The following is an 18,236-nucleotide window of genomic DNA, read 5'->3' on the forward strand; positions in this document are numbered from 1 at the left end:
TTTGTCTCTCAGTTGCTCTATGAAAATGCATTTCTTTTCGGAGACAGAACACAGAACCACCTCGGTGAAAGCTATTTGGGCAGACTAAGAGATGTGATTAATAAGATTGCAGATTTCGTACATGCATTCACTGCTAACCAATAATTTCTGGCAGGATGGCACAAATTGGGCCAATTTTTGGGTCTCATCAGCATCGCCCACAGTGTAATCAGTGATGCCACCCAGTCAGTCAATGACAGAACTAAAGAGAGTTCAATAGGTCCACAATGCCTATTGTCATGTTTCTCCATCAGGATATATTGTGTAATGTGCACATCATAAATTATAATATTTTGTCGCCCCTGACAATGGGCCTCATTCATGAACTAATGCATAAAAATCTTCAAACTCTGTGTGCAAATTGAGCACATATGTAAAATAACAGTCTGATGCATGACAAGTGCATACAGGCCAATTTTTTGTTAGTGAATTACAATTAATTCTTTTTACGTTGTGCCTGTGATAAGCAAAAAAAAAACCCACCCCATTTCCCAATAGGAGGGAATCGGTTTGATGCATCTCACCCAGTGTGCGAAGGTTTTAAAAAAAAAATGGCCCCAGATTTATATATACACATCTTCTTCTTTTCCTTTCGGCTTGTCCCGTTAGGGGTCGCCACAGCGTGTCATCTTTTGCCATCTTAGCCTATCTCCTGCATCTTCCTCTCTAACCCCAACTGCCCTCATGTCTTCCCTCACCACATCCATAAACCTTCTCTTTGGTCTTCCTCTCGCTCTTTTGCCTGGGAGCTCCATCCTCAGCATCCTTCTACCAATATACTCACTCTCTCGCCTCTGAACATTTCCAAACCATCGAAGTCTGCTCTCTCGAATCTTGTCTCCAAAACATCCAGCTTTGGCTGTCCCTCTAATGAGCTCATTTCTAATCCTATCCAACCTGGTCACTCCGAGCGAGAACCTCAACATCTTCATTTCTGCCACCTCCAGTTCAGATTCCTGTTGTTTCTTCAGTGCCACCGTCTCTAATCCGTACATCATGGCCGGCCTCACCACTGTTTTGTAAACTTTGCCCTTCATCCTAGCAGACACTCTTCTGTCACATAACACACCAGACACCTTTCGCCAGCTGTTCCAACCTGCTTGGACCCGTTTCTTCACTTCCTTACCACACTCACCATTGCTCTGGATTGTTGACCCCAAGTATTTGAAGTCATCCACCCTCGCTATCTCTTCTCCCTGTAGCCTCACTCTTCCCCCTCCACTTTTCTCATTCACGCACATATATTCTGTTTTACTTCGGCTAATCTTCATTCCTCTCCTTTCCAGTGCATGTCTCCATCTTTCCAATTGTTCCTCTGCATGCTCCCTGCTTTCACTGCATATGACAATATCATCTGCGAACATCATGGTCCAAGGGGATTCCAGTCTAACCTCATCTGTCAGCCTATCCATTACCACTGCAAACAGGAAGGGGCTCAGAGCTGATCCCTGATGCAGTCCCACCTCCACCTTAAATTCCTCTGTCACACCTAAGGCACACCTCACCATTGTTCTGCTGCCATCATACATGTCCTGTACTATTTTAACATACTTCTCTGCCACACCAGACTTACGCATGCAGTACCACAGTTCCTCTCTTGGTACTCTGTCATAGGCTTTCTCTAGATCCACAAAGACACAATGTAGCTCCTTCTGACCTTCTCTGTACTTTTCCACGAGCATCCTCAAGGCAAATAATGCATCTGTGGTACTCTTTCTAGGCATGAAACCATACTGTTGCTCGCAGATACTTACTTCTGTCCTGAGTCTAGCCTCCACTACTCTTTCCCATAACTTCATTGTGTGGCTCATCAATTTTATTCCTCTATAGTTCCCACAGCTCTGAACATCCCCTTTGTTCTTAAAAATGGGAACTAGAACACTTTTCCTCCATTCTCCAGGCATCTTTTCGCCCGCTAGTATTCTGTTGAATAAGTTGGTCAAAAACTCCACAGCCATCTCTCCAAATTGCTTCCATACCTCTACCGGTATGTCATCAGGACCAACTGCCTTTCCAGTTTTCATCCTTTGTAGTGCCTTTCTGACTTCCCCCTTAGTAATCATTTCCACTTCCTGGTCCTTCACTCTTGCCTCTTCAACTCTTCCTTCTCTCTCATTTTCTTCATTCATCAACTTCTCAAAGTATTCTTTCCATCTATTTAGTACACTACCGGCACCAGTCAACACATTTCCATCTCTATCCTTAATCACCCTGACCTGCTGCACATCCTTCCCATCTCTATCCCTCTGTCTGGCCAACCTGTAGAGATCCTTTTCTCCTTCTTTCGTGTCCAACCTGGTGTACATGTCTTCATATGCCTCTTGTTTAGCCTTTGCCACCTCTACCTTTGCCCTACGTCGCATCTCGATGTACTCCTTTCGCCTCTCCTCTGTCCTCTCAGTATCCCACTTCTTCTTCGCTAATCTCTTTCCTTGTATGACTCCCTGTATTTTGGGGTTCCACCACCAAGTCTCCTTCTCCCCTTTCCTACCAGATGACACACCAAGTACTCTCCTGCCTGTCTCTCTGATCACCTTGGCTGTCGTCGTCCAGTCTTCCGGGAGCTTCGGTTGTCCATCGAGAGCCTGTCTCACCTCTTTCCGGAAGGCTGCACAACATTCTTCCTTTTTCAGCTTCCACCACATGGTTCTCTGCTCTACCTTTGTCTTCTTAATCTTCCTACCCACCACCAGAATCATCCTACAAACTACCATCCTATGCTGTCGAGCTACACTCTCCCCTACCACTACTTTACAGTCAGTAACCTCCTTCAGATTACATCGTCTGCACAAAATATAATCTACCTGCGTGGTTCTACCTCCGCTCTTGTAGGTCACTATATGTTCCTCCCTCTTCTGGAAATAAGTGTTCACTACAGCCATCTCCATCCTTTTTGCAAAGTCCACCACCATCTGCCCTTCAAAGTTCCTTTCCTGGATCCTGTACTTACCCATCACTTCTTCATCGCCCCTGTTTCCTTTACCAATATGTCCATTACAATCTGCACCAATCACAACTCTCTCGCTATCTGGGATGCTCAGAACTACTTCATCTAGTTCCTTCCAGAATTTCTCTTTCAACTCTAGGTCACATCCTACCTGTGGTGCATAGCCGCTAACCACATTATACACAACACCCTCAATTTCAAATTTTAGTCTCATCACTCGATCTGATACTCTTTTCACCTCCAAGACATTCTTAGCCAGCTCTTCCTTTAAAATAACCCCTACTCCATTTCTCTTCCCATCTACTCCGTGGTAGAATAATTTAAACCCTGCTCCCAAACTTCTAGCCTTACTACCTTTCCACCTGCTCTCTTGGATGCACAGAATATCAACCTTTCTCCTAATCATCATGTCAACCAACTCCTGTGCTTTTCCTGTCATAGTCCCAACATTCAAAGTCCCTACACTCAGTTGTAGGCTCTGTGCATTCCTCTTTTTCTTCTGACGCTGGATCCGGTTTCCTCCTCTTCTTTGTCTTCGACCCACAGTAGCTGAATTTCCACCGACGCCCTGCAGGTTAGCAGTGCCGGGGGCGGGCGTTGTTAATCCGGGCCACGACCGATCCGGTATGGGATTCTTTAGATGAACGCTCATATTTGTTTGGCACAGTTTTTACGCCGGATGCCCTTCCTGACGCAACCCTCTGCATTTATCCGGGCTTGGGACCGGCCTACAGATTGCACTGGTTTGTGCCCCCATAGGGCTGCATTATTTATATATACACATCTTCTTCTTTTCCTTTCGGCTTGTCCCGTTAGGGGTCGCCACAGCGTGTCATCTTTTGCCATCTTAGCCTATCTCCTGCATCTTCCTCTCTAACCCCAACTGCCCTCATGTCTTCCCTCACCACATCCATAAACCTTCTCTTTGGTCTTCCTCTCGCTCTTTTGCCTGGGAGCTCCATCCTCAGCATCCTTCTACCAATATACTCACTCTCTCGCCTCTGAACATTTCCAAACCATCGAAGTCTGCTCTCTCGAATCTTGTCTCCAAAACATCCAGCTTTGGCTGTCCCTCTAATGAGCTCATTTCTAATCCTATCCAACCTGGTCACTCCGAGCGAGAACCTCAACATCTTCATTTCTGCCACCTCCAGTTCAGATTCCTGTTGTTTCTTCAGTGCCACCGTCTCTAATCCGTACATCATGGCCGGCCTCACCACTGTTTTGTAAACTTTGCCCTTCATCCTAGCAGACACTCTTCTGTCACATAACACACCAGACACCTTTCGCCAGCTGTTCCAACCTGCTTGGACCCGTTTCTTCACTTCCTTACCACACTCACCATTGCTCTGGATTGTTGACCCCAAGTATTTGAAGTCATCCACCCTCGCTATCTCTTCTCCCTGTAGCCTCACTCTTCCCCCTCCACTTTTCTCATTCACGCACATATATTCTGTTTTACTTCGGCTAATCTTCATTCCTCTCCTTTCCAGTGCATGTCTCCATCTTTCCAATTGTTCCTCTGCATGCTCCCTGCTTTCACTGCATATGACAATATCATCTGCGAACATCATGGTCCAAGGGGATTCCAGTCTAACCTCATCTGTCAGCCTATCCATTACCACTGCAAACAGGAAGGGGCTCAGAGCTGATCCCTGATGCAGTCCCACCTCCACCTTAAATTCCTCTGTCACACCTAAGGCACACCTCACCATTGTTCTGCTGCCATCATACATGTCCTGTACTATTTTAACATACTTCTCTGCCACACCAGACTTACGCATGCAGTACCACAGTTCCTCTCTTGGTACTCTGTCATAGGCTTTCTCTAGATCCACAAAGACACAATGTAGCTCCTTCTGACCTTCTCTGTACTTTTCCACGAGCATCCTCAAGGCAAATAATGCATCTGTGGTACTCTTTCTAGGCATGAAACCATACTGTTGCTCGCAGATACTTACTTCTGTCCTGAGTCTAGCCTCCACTACTCTTTCCCATAACTTCATTGTGTGGCTCATCAATTTTATTCCTCTATAGTTCCCACAGCTCTGAACATCCCCTTTGTTCTTAAAAATGGGAACTAGAACACTTTTCCTCCATTCTCCAGGCATCTTTTCGCCCGCTAGTATTCTGTTGAATAAGTTGGTCAAAAACTCCACAGCCATCTCTCCAAATTGCTTCCATACCTCTACCGGTATGTCATCAGGACCAACTGCCTTTCCAGTTTTCATCCTTTGTAGTGCCTTTCTGACTTCCCCCTTAGTAATCATTTCCACTTCCTGGTCCTTCACTCTTGCCTCTTCAACTCTTCCTTCTCTCTCATTTTCTTCATTCATCAACTTCTCAAAGTATTCTTTCCATCTATTTAGTACACTACCGGCACCAGTCAACACATTTCCATCTCTATCCTTAATCACCCTGACCTGCTGCACATCCTTCCCATCTCTATCCCTCTGTCTGGCCAACCTGTAGAGATCCTTTTCTCCTTCTTTCGTGTCCAACCTGGTGTACATGTCTTCATATGCCTCTTGTTTAGCCTTTGCCACCTCTACCTTTGCCCTACGTCGCATCTCGATGTACTCCTTTCGCCTCTCCTCTGTCCTCTCAGTATCCCACTTCTTCTTCGCTAATCTCTTTCCTTGTATGACTCCCTGTATTTTGGGGTTCCACCACCAAGTCTCCTTCTCCCCTTTCCTACCAGATGACACACCAAGTACTCTCCTGCCTGTCTCTCTGATCACCTTGGCTGTCGTCGTCCAGTCTTCCGGGAGCTTCGGTTGTCCATCGAGAGCCTGTCTCACCTCTTTCCGGAAGGCTGCACAACATTCTTCCTTTTTCAGCTTCCACCAAGAATGAACTAATAGTGCATAAGTATAGCACAGCAAAGACGCGTATGGAGTTGATCAAATTCATGAAATTAGGGCTACAATCAGCAGAAAATTTACACCATATGCCAATTAAAGTTATGTCACAAGCAACTACGTTAGTGACTGTGCGCGTGTGGGAATCCATCAGTTTAAATCACATTTTGCAGAGTCACAGTAAAATATAATTGGGTTTATCGCATGGATTTGAACGAATAATTGAAGCCTTAGATTACTTAGGAAAGGCGAATGGTTCAATCCTAGTTGCTTAACTGCTGTGGCAGATGCACACATGCATATAGCACATGCTGTGTCTTTTTCACGGTTAGGATTATTAAGGATTCATATTGATGCATCAAATGTGCTTACACCCGATTTCAGCACACAACTGTGCATATGCTGTTAGTGAATGAGGCACAATAAATGAAATCATGATAAAACATTTGGAATATTGCAAAACAATAGGGCAGCATTCATCAAGGATGTACTCAAGATCAAGGATGGCTTGTGAGAAAAGTTAGGAAGTGCTTACGGTACATCCAATGACAATAAACAAAAATGTCTAATAAATAACTGTTTTTAGGTACAACACGCCCCTTGATTGTAACACTTTGTGTGTGGAAGTACTAAAACATACCGTCATGATGCCTTCCAGGAGGCCCGAGTCAGGTTTCGGCGGGATCTGCCTTTCTGTGGACCATTTGTCCACAATGGAAGACACCAGGGGGTTGTCCACGTTGAGGATGCGGAAGCCTGTCATGTTGACGCCACAAAAGCGATACGGCTCCAAATCGATGGCCATCAGATCCTTTTGAAAGGCGCCGGGAAAAGAGGAGAGAGACTCATTTAATCTCACCTTGCTCGTCGTCTAACTTTCAAGTATTCATTCCACGTACTTTTTCTCCTCACATGAAAAACAAAATGATGCATCTTTTGATTAGAAAGGGTCTATATTGAGATCAAAAAGGAAGGAGGGATTTTTAATGCCATGCCAGGAGATTTACACCTGATAGATGGGTTATATAAAAAAATTTCTCCACCTGTGAAAAAAAAATTTCTTTCAGGAGAGTCGAAAACCTCTACACTAGTTAAGCCTATCTCTCTGTCTGTCTGTCTGTCTATCTATCCATCTATCTCTAGGTAAGTCAACTGAGAATAAATGTTCATTTTCAATGGCAAACTGTCACCAAAGGTCCTGGTTACTTGCTGCTTGGTAGAATTCATGGGGCAAAATAGTTTTATGGCACGCTCGTTGCTCTATTTTGCATCTGCCTTATCAAACAATTTAAAATGCTTCATTAACTGGAAAAAATAAAAATAACAATGTTAAAATTTTCATTTTCGTGGAAAAACTAAAAGTTGCATATGCTCATATAACCTCTACCGGCAGTGTTTTTACTGTTGTAAGTAGACGTAAAAAAGCTCATTGTTGGTTCATTAATTATTCATTCCTCCACATTCCCTTGGCAAGCCAAAGAAATTCAATTTAAGATGTTGTTATTTCTGGGGCAAGCATTGCAAGCAAAGTGCGAAGTCACATGTAGACACATGTCGCAGTGTAATGGGCCGGAGGGGTGGGGGGGGGCCTGGAAAGACACATTTGGATCAACATAGATATTTCATTAGCACCCTGTAGGGTTAGGGCCAGGCTAACCGGAATCTTAGACACTAAAAAAGAAAACAGTGCCAGCCGCTGAATTATTTCTCCTCTTCCCTCCATCTCCTCTGCTTTGCAGTTCGACGGCAGCTTTTTATGAGCACGGATCAAAGTATATCACTATTGTTCTATGTGACATTCCGAAATGCTCGGTAAAGTAGATCAGGTCGCTCCCCGAGCTTTTGAAGCTAAGAATACAAACTAAGTGGGACAGAAATGTTGGCAGACGTGCAATTCATTTCTTGTGACATCCTCGTGTCTATTAGAGGCTTTTTAGGGTGTCACAAAAGCATCTTGTTCCAATTATAAGTTCACATTGGCAGCACTGGTGCCTTTTAACCAGCGACGTTGCACACAATCCATGCCATCCTAGAAGTCTGCCGGCACATAATTAGGGACACCTGCACAACTGAATGAGTGAAAGCAGTCTCACACAAATAATAATACTCGGGCTTGATTGACACGGTCAGAGTGGTAAACATTTAGCAATCTGTTTATATGGGGAGAAATAAGTTTCAAAATGATGTGCATCTACAAACAATTTACACATGTTTCAATTCCACAAAAATATCTGAGTTTTACAAGTTTTTCTAATCTTGCGTCTGCATACATCATGACTTATATGTTGTAAATAATTCCTCTACGCATCCATTTTCTGTTGCTGTTGTGATCACGTGGGATCTGCATGCTTTCTGGGCACTGCTGGATCGACATCCTGGAGCGGCGCTTGGAATGGACTGCTGGTATAAATGTGGTAAAATCTGAGAATTCAGATCCAGTCCGATCCTTGTTTTTTGTCTGACATTGGGCTTATTTCCAATTTCAAAGATAGGATTGGACACCCCTATATGACATTACATTGCTGAGTGCCTCCGTAGCTTGCCGAGTTTGTGGCTCCTGATGTTCTATCCTGAGCTTTTCGCTCACAACATGTGGGTGTTTGGTGACTTATTCATCCATCCATTTGCCTCTGCTTATCGAAGGCCTGGTCGCGGCGGCAGCATCTTAAGCAAGGAAAACCATATTTTCCTCTCCCCCGAAAATTAATTCTGCTCTTCTGTGAGGATCTTGAAACGTTCACAGGTCAGCTGATACACAGTTTCTCTAGCGCGTCCTGGGACCTAACCCTTACGAGGGAGACGGTCCCTGAGCCACCTTATCTGGCAGTGGCTCTACTCTGAGCCTCTCACATATGACTGAGCTTCTCACCTATCACAAATGGAGAGCCGAACACCCTAATGATTAAAGTAATTTTGCCCATTTGTATCTGCAAACTTGTTTTTTCGTCACAACCCACAGCCCGTTACCACTGGTGATGGTAGCAACGTAGATAACCGGTTAATTGAGAGTTTCACCTTTTCCCCTATAAATGAAACATACCCACTGGTCCCCCATCTTAAAAAAAGGGGAACCACCACCCAGTCTGCAAATTCAGAGGCATTGTACTCAAATGTCCACGCAATGATTCAGAGACAACCAACCAGAACCAGGACATCCCCACAATATTAAAAAAACCTGAGGTACTCAGGGCAAATTTCCTCCACCTCTGGGGTCGTCCCACTGAGGAACTTTTTAACCACCTCTGAAACCTCAAACTAAGTGATACAATAACCTACCTCAGAGTCCCCGGACTCTGATTCTCCATGGGAAGTTGTGTCGGTGGAATTTCGAAGGTGTTCGAAGTATTCAGCCCAATGACTAGCAACATCCTGAGTCGAGGTCAGCAGAGCCCTGTTCCATTATGCACAGTTTTGACGTCGCACTGCTTCCCCTCCTGAGACACCAGATGGTGGACCAGAAGCCGTCCAAAAGTTCTCCATGGCCTCACCGAATTCCTCCCACCCAAACGTTTTGGGCTCACTAAAGCTGTGTGCTGATTGGTCAGCCGGTATCCATCAGCTCCTTCCAGAGTTGCACAGGGCAAAAAAGCCAAAAAGGACTTCTTCAGCCTGACGCCAAAAGAGTAACAATTTATTGTACTTTTTTTTTTCCCAAAAGAGAGGAGTTTGCCACCCATTCAAGCAGTAGGACCTCCAAAGATATGATGCATGTCAAAACAATGACATTCACCACGATCCGGAGCATGAAAGATGACACACGTCAACGCATTATCACCAATGACTGGCCGGGTCCACAGAGACACACCGCCAGTGTTCACGTGAGAAAGAGACAATCGCAGAGGGTTTTTGCAACACCGCAAAACGTGTTGCTATTCATTCCCAGTCAGTGTGTTTGTCGCCAACATGGTGTCAAGGGTAGCAGTAGCTTCCTGATGTGCTTGTCGTTGAGAGAAGTGGCAGGGGGCATGGCGGGGATAAAAATGACATCGAAAACTAAATTGACTTGTCGTTTGTACTCCGCATGTGTGCGCCACGCTGTTAACAAAAGAAGTTGTTGTCAGAAACGGTCTTTGAAAATAATTTATGTTTTAAAAATTGGCTATTGATCTGTTGATTAACACATCCCATATCATGACACTTTCATATAAAATAAAGTCACCGGTGAACCGCTCGTTTTTGGTTACTACACATCTTAGTTTCCTAAAATGTTACTCCATGATGTGTCCCAACAACAATGTTTTTGAATAACCTATTTGATCATTGAATAGGCAAACTTTTAACAATAAATTGCTCTTTAAATATCCACTCATCAACAGCTGTGACAGAAAGTTTCCACCTTGTCTAAGATTTAATTCAGAAATAATCTGTCCAAGGTAAACCTGTCACTCCGTCACACAAATATGGATTTTCTTGTCCAGAAGGCACTCAACATGTACACCAAAACCTTGTTAAAATATAGTTATTTTCAACATTGGTTATATGATTTGGTTAATGTAAGGAAAGGACTATAAAAATTGCATCAATCATAGAATAAGACATTTTGAAATTGAGGCGAGTACCGTCTTTTTCAGACTATAAATCATAGGGTTTTTTTTTCATAATTGGGCCAGTGCGATTTATATGTGAAATTATAAACACATTAATACATCCATTCATCCATTTTCCGAGTCGCTTATCGGTTATTTCCACACTGACAACCGTAAGAGGGCACTCGTGGCCCATGTATTTGTAACTTATAACAAGTGAGAAGGACTGAATAAAAATGCCATTGTAGAGAAAATTCTATTCTGCAGATTATTCTAAAAAACATTGTTATGATGTTGCTAAATAATGATGACAAAAGTCCATGAATGCGACTCGTCATATGTCGTTACATTAAGCTTCATGCAGGGGTTGAGACTTCCGTCTGTTTATCGGGAATGTAATTCAATTAGCTTTGCCATCATGATGGTGCGATGGTGAACAGTTCTTGCCGACAAAGGCATGTCTTTTATTCAATTGATTACCTTGTGTTTATGCGAAGTTGGCAAAATGTTTATTGGCAACATCGAGGATGAATGCTTTGGTATACTTCCCACCTGTGAATGTAGACACACAGCAGAACCCTCCCTCTCCACAAAGGCCGTCCATTCTTGTTAAAAACTTTGGTACTCCTCGAAAGCGTTTCCATAATTACGTAGTTGTTCCGACACGATCGGCGTTTGACCCGAAGCCTGTGGACTACGGCAACCTCACTAGGATAAACTGTCTCTGCATCATTTCCGTTGCTTGCCACCCCATACTACAGCAACCCCACTGGGACAAACCTTCTCTGCGTCATTTGTGTTGCCCGCATGACAGAAATCACTTGTATAATATGTCGTTATGAGGGGTCCGCGAGCCATTATGCAACCAACAAAAGACCCAGGTATGGCTCGCGAGCCATAGGTTCCCGACCCCTGCTGTGGGAGCAGTGGATGACGGATGGAGAGCACAGCTTCCGGGTGAACTTTCCGGAAAGTCATTGGATGGCTCGACAAAGTATGGGCTTCCATGACACCAAAACCATCCTGTCTGGATTCAGAAAGGCTGGAATAGGCTAGTTGTAACTGCAACCAACGATGAGTCTGACGTAAGCGACATAGAAGTGGAAGCGGTGCATCGTCTACCTTTGGAGTTGGCGGAGTTGTTTGGCACAGAGGATTTCATTAGATTTTAGTTACCGGGTATTTGGATGGTTTTGGTAAACTTCTTAGTATGTCATTTATGCTATAGTTATCTAAATAACTCTTAATTTTATGTTAACATACCAGGCACGTTCTCGGTTGTGTCATGTAACGTAAGCATACCGTTCAGCCTGATGTTGCCGCTCTTCTATTTTTATTTTAAACTGTCATTTAAGTTTAAAATGACATGTTTGTTCTTGGTGTTGGATTTTATCAAATAAATTTCCCCCCAAAATGCGACTGCGACTTATATATGTTTTCTTCTTCTTTTCTATGCATTTTATGGCTGGTGCTACTTGTACTCCGGAGCGACGTATAGTCTGGAAAATACGGTAATTTTATTCATTGCCAACTGAGTGATAAGAAAAGTTTAGTTCTTAAACTATGAATATTGTTTTGGCATTATATGAAAGTTTTAAAAGATACATTTTTATTATTTTTTTAACATGAGATAAGAATTTCAGCAAAATTATGTGCCTTTCTTTCAAAAATATCCCCAAAATGACAATGAAAGTCTATATCGTTTAGAAATCTAAAGAAAAGTAAAGAACTACTTTCATAATTTTGCTCTGTGACTTGTCATTTTTAATAAAACAGCACTAAGAAAAACAAAAGTCTAGTAGAAGAAATTAGCTCTCCTGGCAATTGTTATGTAATGCCAAAGATCCGAATAATTAAAAATCTAAAATTGCGATTTGAATGCACTTATTTTTTCCTCAAGTGACTACTAGAAAGACTGGAACACTCATAAAAGAGTGCACATGTACTGTCCCTCCTAAAGTTACATAATACAAAGCCATTAATGCCTACACTGCTGGCAACAAAAGGCCTCTGCATCCCATTGCACATTTGTCCAAACATAAAAATGTAACGTCATTGCCAGATTACTAGCAACCTTTCTTGCTCCATGACTCTTATCACAATGTTTTTATGTCTCAAAAGTGTTCTCTGTCAACTGACTGTGTCTGTTGTTGTACTCGACATCTATGTCGTACTATGTCGTCTCCAACTACCAGAAACATTCCTTGTGTGTTTTTGACATCCATCCATCCATTTACTAAGCCACTTATCCTCAAGACCATCGCGGGCATGCTGGATCCTATACCAGCTGTCGTCGGGCAGGAGCTGGGGTACACCCTGAACTGCTTGCCACCCAATCGGAGGGCACATTGAGACAGACAACAGGCACACTCACAATCACACCTAGGGGCAATTTAGAGTCTCCAATTAATGTTGCATGTTTTTGGGATGTGGGAGGAAACCAGAGTGCCCGGAGAAAACCCACACAGGCACGGGGAGAACATGCAAACTCCACACAGGTGGGGCCGGGATTGAACCCTGGTCCATAGAACTGTGAGGCCAACACTCTACAGCTATGCCAACATGCCTGTTTTTTACACACTTGCTAAAATAAAAGTGTCGCTATGTTTTGATGGATAGATGTAACAAAAAGAAAACATCTCCAAATTTGTTTCTTAGTGTATTTTCAACTGTTGCAATGTCTTTTTTTTTCCATCCACAACAACATGTATTCTAGGGTTTTATTTGAAAAAATAGTGTGTACATCTCAATTTTGTGGATTCTTTTTGTTCGGAAAAAGCCATTTAACTTCAGGATGTGTGATTTTTTTTTTTTTGTGAAATAAAAAAAAAATGCAGAATTTGAGAGACAAGCTTTATTCATTCATTTTCTGTACGGCTTCTCCTCACACAGGTCACCAATGCGAGAGGTGGGTGCACCCTGAACTGGTTGCTAGCTAATTACCTGGCACATATAAACAAACAACCATTCAAACTCACATTCATACCTACGAACAATTAGAGACTTCAAACAACCTTCCATTACGGCTTTTGGGATGTGCGAGGAAACTGGAGTACATGGAGAAAATCCATGCTGTCAAAGATAGAACAAAGGTGGGGCCAGGATTTGAACCACCGTCCTGAGTATTGTATGTCAGATGTGCAAACCTATCGCTCACCATGCCATGTAAAATAAAATGAAATTGAAAAAAAAAACACACAACATGATGCTTTTAGTTGATGAATGATGATTATAATAAACGGATGACACGTACCTCACAACTAAATTGTGTGCAGGATTTACTGATAATCCTTTTACAAACCTGGCATTTTGTTTTTGTGCTCTGTTTTGCATTTGCACACATTCATTTGTTTTTACACAAAACATTTATAGGATTATTCGCCCCATAAAGGCTCACATTGTTGTTTTTCAAGCTCGGGAAGCCACGTTTAATTTTCGATGATGTGTTTTATGGCGCCACCTCAAACGAACGCACATTGACTTGTCACATAAAAGAGGCGTGCTCGCGCACACTGCTCTATTATGCTTTCCAGGTCGTCAAAGAAAATGACTATAATGGACCGCATACCAAAGCCCGTTAACAATTAGCCACCATTCATCAAAATAAATAAATAAACACATTTTCAATAATAATTGTGGTACATTACCAGAGTGGTGAAGATATAGTGGTAGTACTCTGTCATCATCCCCATGGTCTGGGCCTGGAGACCGACAATAGAGAGAAAATGGAGAAAGGAAGGACAAGATCAGCGACCTTGCCGTTAGAGAAAATTACAGAACTTACACAATTCTGTTTTAATGTATTTGTGCACATCATTATGACCAACTTCAATCGAAAGAAAAAAAAAGGTTTAAAATCAGGTTTTCTTAATGTAATTATGTTGCTATGCCTTGTTAAAAGATTTCTTTTAAGTATGGACATTTTCTATGGCAGTAATTATGCTTTTATGTTGTGTCTCTCAACATACATGCACTGCTATTCCAAAAAAGCTTTTAAGATGTCTTGAGGAAGAGGAAAAAAAAGTGAGCACCATGACTGAGCAGATGGACATGGTGGTCCTTAATTTACAATGCATGTGGTAAATTAAGTCCTGTATCTTTTTTTTAAACTGTATATGTTTAAAATTTTCAATTATAATGTCAAACCAATGCAACACTGTGACTCATATGATCAGAAAAAGGTTTTCCTTGTATAATATAGCTAGCTATCAACTATAGCTGGTCTCCTTTGTTTTTTTCAGTGTCCAGTGCCAGATTGTTGTTTGAGGACCAGGTTGTGAGACTCTGGACCTATTCTGGACCTACTCTTCTCCCTTCCAGCTCAGCCCGACCACTGTTGTTTCATCAGCGAACATGATGATGATTGCTGCCAATTTTTTTACAATCTTGAATACACTAAAACACTGATTTTTGTGTATGTTTCTTTTTATATATTTGTTGTTTCTGTGTAGTAAAGCCATCCTATTTTTCTGTCATTTTTTTAATGTCATACTGACAAATTAATTCTCAAAAACTCACCAATTTTTGTGAGGATATGTATGGTATGTAAAATTTTCGGTTTTAAGGGTCACGAACATCACTATCCCAAATTCACTCAATAGCACCCCCTGGGAGAAGAAGAAGAAAAATAAGTTTCGTTCCACTGATGGACATGAAATCGAGTGGACATTATCTCTTATAACGGAATGCACGAAAAAGTGTCAAATTGAGCAAGTCTGCTATTTTAGGTTCAAGCAGCACAAAATGTTTGCTATGCTATGGATTTGCTATTGAAAAGGGGGTGTGAGGACACTTTAACAGACGGATGTGTTTCGACAGTAAAAGGCGTGACTTGCACTTCACAACAAAGTCCAGAGAAATGTTCTCAGCCTTTAAAGGACCACCTGGGACACACTTTCCCATTTTCTCCTGTCCAAGCACTGGACGAAACACGAAATGCTGCTCTGAGTGCATACTGACAACTTGCTCGCGTCGTGGCATGACAAAAAAAGGCTGTGTATAACCTATGTACAGTCGATACTGCACATGTAGTACATTTTGGAAAGCCTGTAATGGCATAAAAGGCAGTTTTTTTCACATGTGCTGTGCCTGCCCATGGATGGAGTCCCACATTGCACTCATTATCTTGGATGGGGCGGAGGGGGGACAATGGCTGTCAAAAGTGCACAACATTCATTTCCTCAAGAGTTGATTCATTGTGCATCCATATGTTCAGTTAACAAAAGGCGTTGTTTAATCATGTTTTAAGAAGAATACATATCGTCCAAGTTTCTTTCTGCAACTTAGTGAATCTGTTGGAATAAAATTATTACTCATTATTGTACATTAGTTTTTTTCCCCTGCAACATAACATAAGATTTCTCCTTGTAATAGACACTTTATTTTGAAAATATACTTTTATACATGTGATTTTGCTGCTACAAAATTTGGAAAAACCTCATGGCATTATGATTGTATTATTTTAACAGTTTAGTGAGAATGTAATGAGTATAATAACTTGCGAATAAAAAAAACATTGCATTTTAATTGATTAATTTAAATGAATTTTTTTCATAATATGGCCAATGCATTCTTGTAAATATCAATATTTTTAAAAATCTAACAATGCATTTAAGTCCCTGCAACATTTAGCCTCTTTTTTTAAAATTAGTATACCTTGAGTTTAATATTTGGGACAAGTGAAAAGAAAGGGAAGAACCTTTTACTACTGTAACAAAATACCTATAATATTTTAGCCCTTTTCCTGTCTACTTGTTTATCAGGTAATATAACATTCTTAGCTGTAGTATAAATATAATACAACATTGCAACTTAGTTCTCTCTCTCTCTATATATATATATATATATATATATGGCTTTTTTTTACCATAATTATTTTTTCATTCAATGATTTCTTTGTTTTCCCTACAAAATGATTTCTTCTACTATTTCGATGGCCTTTTTATCGCTATATGTTTACTGTTATGTCAGAACTCCGCCCTTGGAATATTCTGTTTTATTTCAACCCACATTTTTATGTCATTAAAATCAAGGATTTTGTTTCCACAAAATACAAAAAGAAATCTCACCAGTTAAACTTTATTTTCGTGTTACAACTCAATTTATTTTGATATTAATTTCTTCCTTGAAATATTAGTCTATAATATAGACTGTAATATTTGAAACATTACAATATACACTATATTTTAATATTTCAAATTTACCTCTTCCAATTTTTATTGTAAACTTTCAAACTAAATTGTTGAATATTTTGAGTTTTTTTCCCTGGAAAATTACTCCAGATTTTTTTCATCATACTGCATCTTTATTCTCTTCAAATCATGATAAGTTAACAACTCTTTAACATGTTTTGTGTCCCCCCGCCCAAATACTTCCTTCAGGACTTGTTTTGTACAATATTTTTCCCGACATTTTTCGTGAGTCCTTTTTCTGACACATTAAATAAATCTGGAAGATTCGAGTCTTTTTGACCTGCATGCGCTGCTTTCACAAACTTTTTCATCTCATTAAAATAATCAGATGATAATTATGTGCTTAAACAAGTTTGTAATCAAACATCCGCGACTGGCAAAACATTCAAATCACTCTTAATTTCCCTTTCATTTCAGAGATGATGGCACACGGACAGTTTTGCCATGAAGGAGAAACACGCCTCAAAAGCTCCTGTGGGTTCTTTTTTTGTAGGGGGGCCACAGGCAGATTTGCGTCAACTTCCATCTCATTGACTTGGGGATGGGAGGAGACGACGCATTTTTGTGAAACGGTAACACAAAGTGACAGCAAACTTAATGGAGGAGGAGAAGACGAGAGCTACAGACTGACTACATGGTTGCTTCTATCCTTTCATTCATCTTTCCATCCACTTTTTTATACAGCAGCTCATTCTCAACAAAGGGACTAAATCAGTCATTCTCCAATCTTTCACAGCAAGTACCAACTCAAAATTTAATCCAAAAACTGTAATTTGAGGCAGATGTGATAATCAATCATCCACCGTGCTGCTCCATGGTCTGCTGGAGCCTATCCCAGGTGACATGGCCCGAAAGGCAGATCACACCCTGAACTGGTCGCCAGTCCGTCACAGGGCATTATTGTAATTTCTTCATCTTCTGTCCGCTTATCCTCACTATGGTTACAGGCATTCTTGGGTCTGTCCCAACCATCCATACATACATTTCCTTAGCGGCTTATCCCAATGAGGGTCGTGGGAGAAAATAATTATTGCAATATTCTGTATTTTTGCACAAAAAGTATGTATTTTTTTAAATTTAAGATACACATTTTCGATTGTAATATATTTTGCCTATTTGCACAATATTGCCTTTTTTTTCTTATGGAATTATCAATTTTCCAAAATATTTTTTATAGCAAAATTGTATTTTCCTCACACTATAATAATTCGATGACTCAAAGATTTGTTGCATTTTCGCGCTTCAGTACTCGATTGACACGCCTCTGCCATGATATTAAAGGCACAAGTGCTGCGGCTCTCCTGTGAAAAAAAATTGAACTGCGGCGAGGTCGCCGCTTTCCAGCTTGATCTTAAGCTGCTATCTTCCAGGGGAAAAGTTGTCTTCTTTCGTCTTATGAACGTTCGTCTGGCATCTGTGCGCCAATTCCTTGGCTGTCCGTCAAGGAAATGAAGAGCATCGGGCGAGTGTGCCGCCGTGACTTGTTTAGCTCCAGCAAGGGTGCAGAGGTGGGGGAATATACTGTAAAAGTTGTCTCGATGAAGGAAGTCTAACCACTGCTACCTATGGGCTCATGTGGCAAAAGGACTCACACTCTCTACATGAGTTGAAGTACAAATTCTCAGTGGAAAAAAAAGGGTAAGAAATGTACTCTAGCGACGGAAGGAATAGA

The 18,236-nt window shown here is 41.4% G+C and overlaps 1 protein-coding gene across 4 annotated transcripts in view; it reads right to left on the reverse strand.

Moving 5' to 3' along the window:
* grik3 (glutamate ionotropic receptor kainate type subunit 3) overlaps positions 1 to 18,236 on the reverse strand; it is a 136,159-nt gene that overhangs the window by 48,966 nt on the left and 68,957 nt on the right. For all 4 annotated transcript variants that reach the window (XM_061820577.1, XM_061820579.1, XM_061820580.1 and 1 more), the window contains exons 5-6: positions 14,021 to 14,074; positions 6,488 to 6,658 (exon numbers count right to left, since the gene is read on the reverse strand). In XM_061820577.1, coding sequence (XP_061676561.1) covers positions 6,488 to 6,658; positions 14,021 to 14,074 — 225 coding nt within the window. The remainder of the gene's footprint in view (positions 1 to 6,487; positions 6,659 to 14,020; positions 14,075 to 18,236) is intronic.

This window comes from Syngnathoides biaculeatus, chromosome 5 (genome assembly GCF_019802595.1).
Source record: "Syngnathoides biaculeatus isolate LvHL_M chromosome 5, ASM1980259v1, whole genome shotgun sequence".
NCBI classification, from domain to species: domain Eukaryota; kingdom Metazoa; phylum Chordata; class Actinopteri; order Syngnathiformes; family Syngnathidae; genus Syngnathoides; species Syngnathoides biaculeatus.